This window comes from Ictidomys tridecemlineatus, chromosome X (genome assembly GCF_052094955.1).
Source record: "Ictidomys tridecemlineatus isolate mIctTri1 chromosome X, mIctTri1.hap1, whole genome shotgun sequence".
Taxonomy (NCBI): Eukaryota; Metazoa; Chordata; class Mammalia; order Rodentia; family Sciuridae; genus Ictidomys; species Ictidomys tridecemlineatus.
The window spans coordinates 43616622-43622455 of NC_135493.1; the positions used below are offsets into that span (position 1 = coordinate 43616622).

General features: G+C 40.1%; 1 protein-coding gene across 2 annotated transcripts; it reads left to right on the plus strand.

The window, feature by feature from the left end:
- The first annotated feature begins 2182 nt into the window (after window positions 1-2182).
- Window positions 2183-5393, plus strand: Tmsb15c (thymosin beta 15C). 2 transcript variants are annotated; one of them, XM_005323397.4, is made up of 3 exons: window positions 2183-2329; window positions 3789-3905; window positions 4972-5393. In XM_005323397.4, the coding sequence occupies exons 2-3, from the start codon at window positions 3806-3808 to the stop codon at window positions 5007-5009; spliced, it is 138 nt and encodes a 45-aa protein (XP_005323454.1). In that variant the 5' UTR covers window positions 2183-2329; window positions 3789-3805; the 3' UTR covers window positions 5010-5393. The 2 variants fall into 2 exon arrangements, with proteins under 2 accessions (XP_005323454.1, XP_013213199.1); XM_013357745.4 differs by having other exon boundaries at window positions 2212-2329; window positions 3801-3905.
- Window positions 5394-5834: the final 441 nt, after the last annotated feature.

Genomic DNA, 5834 nt, shown 5'->3' on the forward strand with positions numbered 1-5834 from the left:
ATGTTACATGTCCTGATCTCGGGACTGGTTAAATGGGTTTCATCACTTTGTGAACATTCATTAAGATGCACACTTAAGCCCAGTACAGTGGTGCCTACCTGTAATCCCAGCAACTTGGGAGGCTGACAAGGGAGGATCACAAGTTCAAAGCCAACCTCAGCAACTTAGTGAGGTCCTAAGCAACTTAGTGAGACTCTATCTCAAAATAAAAAATAAAAAAGGCTGGGAATGTGGCTCAGTCCCCAGGACAAAAAAAAAGATGCACATATAAGATATGTTCATTTTTTTGTGTATGTATATAATACATGAATAAAATATTTGGAAACCCATGTCATAGAATACTTCCTAACACATGGCTCTTGAAGTAGTTGTGTGCATCCCAAAAGTTATTTTTCCTCAGACAAGTTTATTCTGGTTATACTAGTTATAAACCAACAGAGTGTAATGCAAAAAAGAACCATCAAGAGATTGAGAATTTTTTTTGTAAAATATATTACTGAGCTACAGCCCCAGACCCCCACCTCAATCTTTATTGTTATTAATTCTAACCACTAGTTAGAATACAGAATATATAAAGAGCCCATAAAAAAGCAATACTAAAAAGACAAACAACTTTAGAAAGTGGGCGAAGGATATTTAAAAAGGTACTTCACAGAAGAAGAAATACATATGACCAGGAAACTTATAAAAAGTTGCTCATCTTTATAAAATAATCTGGGAAATGCAGGTTCAAACACTAGAGAAATGAACTGGAAGGCTATACATCACATTCAGGATAGGAGTACATCTAAAATGGGGAAGGTTGAATGGAAAAGGGACAAAGGTCAAGGAAACTTATATTTTTTTTCATTATTTGCAAAAAAGAAAGTAAAATTAAATATACCTAAGTATTAACAACATGGAGGGTCAGTGTTGTGGTTCAGTGGTAGAGCACTTGCCTAGCATGTGTGAGGCACTGGGTTAGAGTCTTAGCACCACATAAAAAAATAAACAAAATAAAGATATTGTGTCTATCTACAGCTAAAAGTATTTTTAAAAATATTAACATTGAAATCTGAGTGGTAGAAACACTGGTATTTATCATTTTTAATGCCTGGAACATTGTAGGTATTCAACGATGAGTTCAATTTGTTCAATCTTTTGAACAAATGTGCCTTTCAATTTTAAGCAATTCTTTAAAAATATACAAAACTGAAATTGACACAAAGTGCCTCAAAAGCATAGAAAACAGTATGGAGTGAGGTGGGGAAGTTTGGAGAAATCCCTGTAAATAGTGATTTCTGACCTGTGTAGCTTTATATTATCATACATGAGCCATATAGAAAACATATGGTGCAAGCTATATATAGTTCTACTTTAATTTTACCTTAACACTCTAAGGTTCTGGGTGAGTTCCCAGAAAATGACCTTGAACTTGAAGTCCTTTCAAGTAACTATCAGATTCTTACTTTTCTCCCCAAATAGACACTGGGTGGTGCTGCTGTCCAAAAATTAAGCTCTTCATGGATTTATTACTTCAATCTACAGACATGTCTTTAACCAGTGTTTCCTGTGGGCCGAGCAAAGTGCTAGGGATTGGGGATATAAAGAGACCCAGTAGAGTCTCCTGCAATTATTCTAAACTGACTGCTATCATGTTCAGTGGTAGAGAAAGTGAAAAAAACAAATGTGGCTTTTACATAGGAGGGCACCATTGTCACAGAAACGTCTAGCCGTAGAAGTGAATGACCCTGAACCATCCACCCTCACCATGAGCAGCCCTACTATAGACCAAGGATTAGAACAGACCTCCCAGAGCACCTCTTCCAAGTTACTGTTCGACCATCGCAGCGAACTTCCACGGACTAAAAAACGCCAAGAGAGCCTAAGCACTGCTCATTCAGCTCGAATCTCAAAAGTTCCAGACGTTCAAATCTAACTGGGCTTGACGTCCGCTTACTCTAGAGGACCCTACTACCGCGGAGGAGTACGGGTATTTGCGACAAAAGGAATGTGGACCCTCAGGACTAAAGCAGTGGAAGTGGGGAGTTGTGTCCTCCCTAAAATTAATCCTGGACCAGGGTCTGCTATGACGTCATCAAGTTTTGCGGCCACGGATTAAGTATATGGTAGAGCGAAGATGGTGGACGCAGGCCTGCTGGGCTAAAGCAGAGGCAGGGCGGGAGGCGATGCCAGGACCTCTCATCCAATCAGAGGGCTGGGGCGGGATATGGGGGCGGTGCCTGTTACCGATGTTTAAGTGCCTGGTTCTGCGCGGGAACGCCAACCTGCTCCAGAGTGAACGCGGCGGCAGTTAACCGACGGCTCTACGCTAGACTCAAGGCTTCAGGTGAGGACTTGTGGTCTCATCCGAATCGGAGGCCCACGGTTATGGGAGGGCTCAGGGCGTCTGTCGCGCCCTCTGGAGCCGAGGAGGCGGGGGTTGGGCTGGCGTTTGGCGTCTGTGCCACTGGAGGAGTCCTCGCCTTTGTCTTCCTGCAGCACCACCTTTTTTTGCGAGATGGTTAGCCCTCCTGGGGGTCGGTTTCTGGAAGGCCCAGGGGGATGAACCACCAGTCACCTACCCACTGTAGCGGCAGTTCCGGAGTCTGTGAGGACAAGGAGTTTGGGGGGCCACCCGGAATGGGTCTTCTGGGGCAGGCCCCTTATACCCTTGCCTCTCAGTGACCATTCAGCAGGGCACCAGGCAGTGACAATATTTTAAAATGTACACAAATCTTTCCTGGCAAATGGTTCCTGACAAACTCGCCAATAAGCCCCGCCCTTCCTTTATTGTTATTAATAATAATTTTGTTAATTCCGGTTTTCATAGCTTTCAGATTGGTGTCGGATCACTCGGCAAGAGGGCCTTAACTGAAGATTTATAGCTGCGTGTGTGTGTGTGTGTGTGTGTGTGTGTGTGTGTGTGTGTGTGTGTGGTGAGGGGCTCTTCATTCTGTTCTGGGCACTAGACGTGTCTTTCCTCACCAGGGTGGGGCCAGGCACGTACAGGAGAGCTCTCTTCCGGTTTGTGGAGTCTCCTATTGTCTCTCCTGGACAAATACAGGATGTTCAGAGGGCACCTCTGAGCCTCATCTTCTTGCTTCTCCCTTTACAGAGAAAATAGGGTGAAATAAGAATCAATTCTGTTTGCTTTACCCCATTCTGATGACCTCAATCTGATTCTAATTAGCTGTTCCTTACAGTATTTTCCAAACTAGTGTCACAAGACCTGTGATTAGTTCTGACCAGATTAAATCCTTCCTTTTCTTATTGTAGCTCTTTAATATACTGTCTTTGGACATTTAAAATGGAAAGAAATTAGTACAATTTTGCGTGTTACCTTTTTTTGTATGATGTGTCCTTCATCTCCCAGGGAAAATGCCAGAAAAAAGAGAACTTGAATAGAAGACAAAAACGCTCAAATAGTGCTTGCTCCTGTTACAGAATCATTAACTAGTCAAATCTAAATTTTCTTTTATTTTTGTCTTCTAAACCTGTTTGTGTGCTTCTATCACCTCCATTTTACCTTTGCTGTGATTTGAAAAGAGTCAGACATATTGGCTCTGCGTATCTAGAGCATCTTTTTCTACTGCATCTTCATCCACTGTGATCACTTACTGCCTACCAGAAATGGGCTAATGAAACAGAACTGAAAGCATTCTAATAAAAGTGTGACCTTTCTAAGCTCTTTTTCTGTTGAATATCAGCAGGTAAAATATACATTGATATTAAATTAAACGAGGACATTTTTTACTGTTACTCTTTAGTCTGAAGATAGTTCTGCCAATTAACTTAATTTTTTTTAGTCTTTCTTTTAGTCAAGATGAGTGATAAACCAGACTTGTCTGAAGTGGAGAAGTTTGACAAATCAAAACTGAAGAAAACTAATACTGAAGAAAAAAATACTCTTCCCTCAAAGGAAAGTAAGTAATGAGGGATTTTTAATTGACATGCCAACAAGGGTGGAAGTTGTTCAGTAAATAAACCCATATTCTAGTAAATTTTGCCACAAAATGGGCAGTAATTAGAGTATTATTGTATTTAAAGCAACAGTTAAAAATGTCAATAGTTGACTTTGTTATTGGGGTTATGTAAATGGTTCTCATATGATAGGCCTTAGTAGTATGTCGGAATAAAAAAACTAGTTTTTTTTGGGAAAATTACTAATAATCACATTAAATCCAATCTTAGAATATTGGACTAAACACTAGAAGAGCTTTGGTTTTTATCCACTTTCAGTTATCTGGTATTTTTCTGCATTTAGAAATTTCAGTCTGTGATCTCACCCCTAAAGAACCATGCACAGTCTGCAGTTTTGACCTTCTCTACCTGATGATAATAGGGAAGAACATGTATAGACCTTGGATATACTTAAGATTCCCAGACTTCAAGGGGTCAGTTTTACCCTCTAGAGTTACAGCCTTCTGAAGAAATTGCAAACATGTTTACAAATGCTCTGGGACACTTTTGTCATGTCAGCATTATTTGGGAATTTCAAAAAATATCTGGAAGTATAATTTCCTTATTGTATAGTGATTAAAAATGTGAATGAAAGTGCTTTGTTTTCTCTTCAGTCTCAAATAATCTATGGAAAAATGGCAATAGAATAAATAATAAATACCTCTCAAATGAAAAAAAAAAGCCCACAGTTGATGTAGATTCTAATGTATGTTCAGGTGGTTAAAAAGCATGCACATACTCACACTATGAGGATTTGTGCTCAGTGCTTTGGCATCCTAAATTTAAAGTGTGTATGGCAGGCTGAAGTGACTTAGTAAAGAACTCAGTGTGTGTGTGGGGGGGTGGGGGGTGGGGGGGGTGGGGGGTGCTGTGGATTGAACCCAGGGACTCCTGCATATTGGGTAAGCACTCTGCCACTGAGCTGTACCCCCTACCCAGTAGCAAAGTGTTTTTTTGGAAGGTACTGGACTTAATCTTAGGAAAACACTCTCTTAACGATTTTTTTTGTTGCTTTTTTTTCCTTCTTAGCTATCCAGCAGGAGAAAGAGTGTGTCCAAACATCATAAAATGGGGATCTCCTCCCAAGAGCAAATTTCAACATTGATGGAGAGTCTTGGTTTTAGTAAACCCATGTATTCGTAGAAATTTTAGGCATCTATGGCTTCTCACTTGTACTCTGTGGCTAAGAGGTCAACACTAGTCAATGTTCCCTTAAATTTATTTTTAAACTTCTTCTTGGTACATAAATAAATTCCAAATGAAAGATGCTGTCAATAGTATCACCATTGATGATCTTTGTGTGTGTAGTCTTTGCAAACCCCATAAGGCAAGCCAATTTTAACTTAGAATGGGTACCTCTATTGCTTCTTAATATTCATGAAGTTACATACTTTTGCAGCTTCTCACAGTTAATTTTCATTTCTAATGTACCAATAAAATAATAAACACAGTCACTGTTTTCCTGTGGTTCATTCTTGGTGTTCTTGTAAGGAATGAAGTTAAGTGAGGGTACTCTTTTAAACTAAGCAAAGTCCTTGAAGGGAAATCTCTTTAGCAGCTTATGTGTAAGAGAAATGCTCCTCCCCACCCCCATCCAGGTCTGGTCAGTCCTGAATTGGGGATACTAGATGCTTTCCCCTTAGAGTTAGAATCATAGGTAACGTTGGAAGAAGAGGTCATGTGGACTAAACTTCTTATCTCAGAATGAAGAATGGAAACATGAGGTCTGAAGATAAGAAATCTGTTCAAGATGAGTAAGGGCTGGGATTCATGCTAACCCTCTTGTTTTCTGGAAAGTATTTTTCAACTTAATGGGAGGGAACACTCAAGGCTAGGGTTGAATGGGGAAGGAGGTAGTTGCTAACTTACACCATACTAAGCATATCAAGATA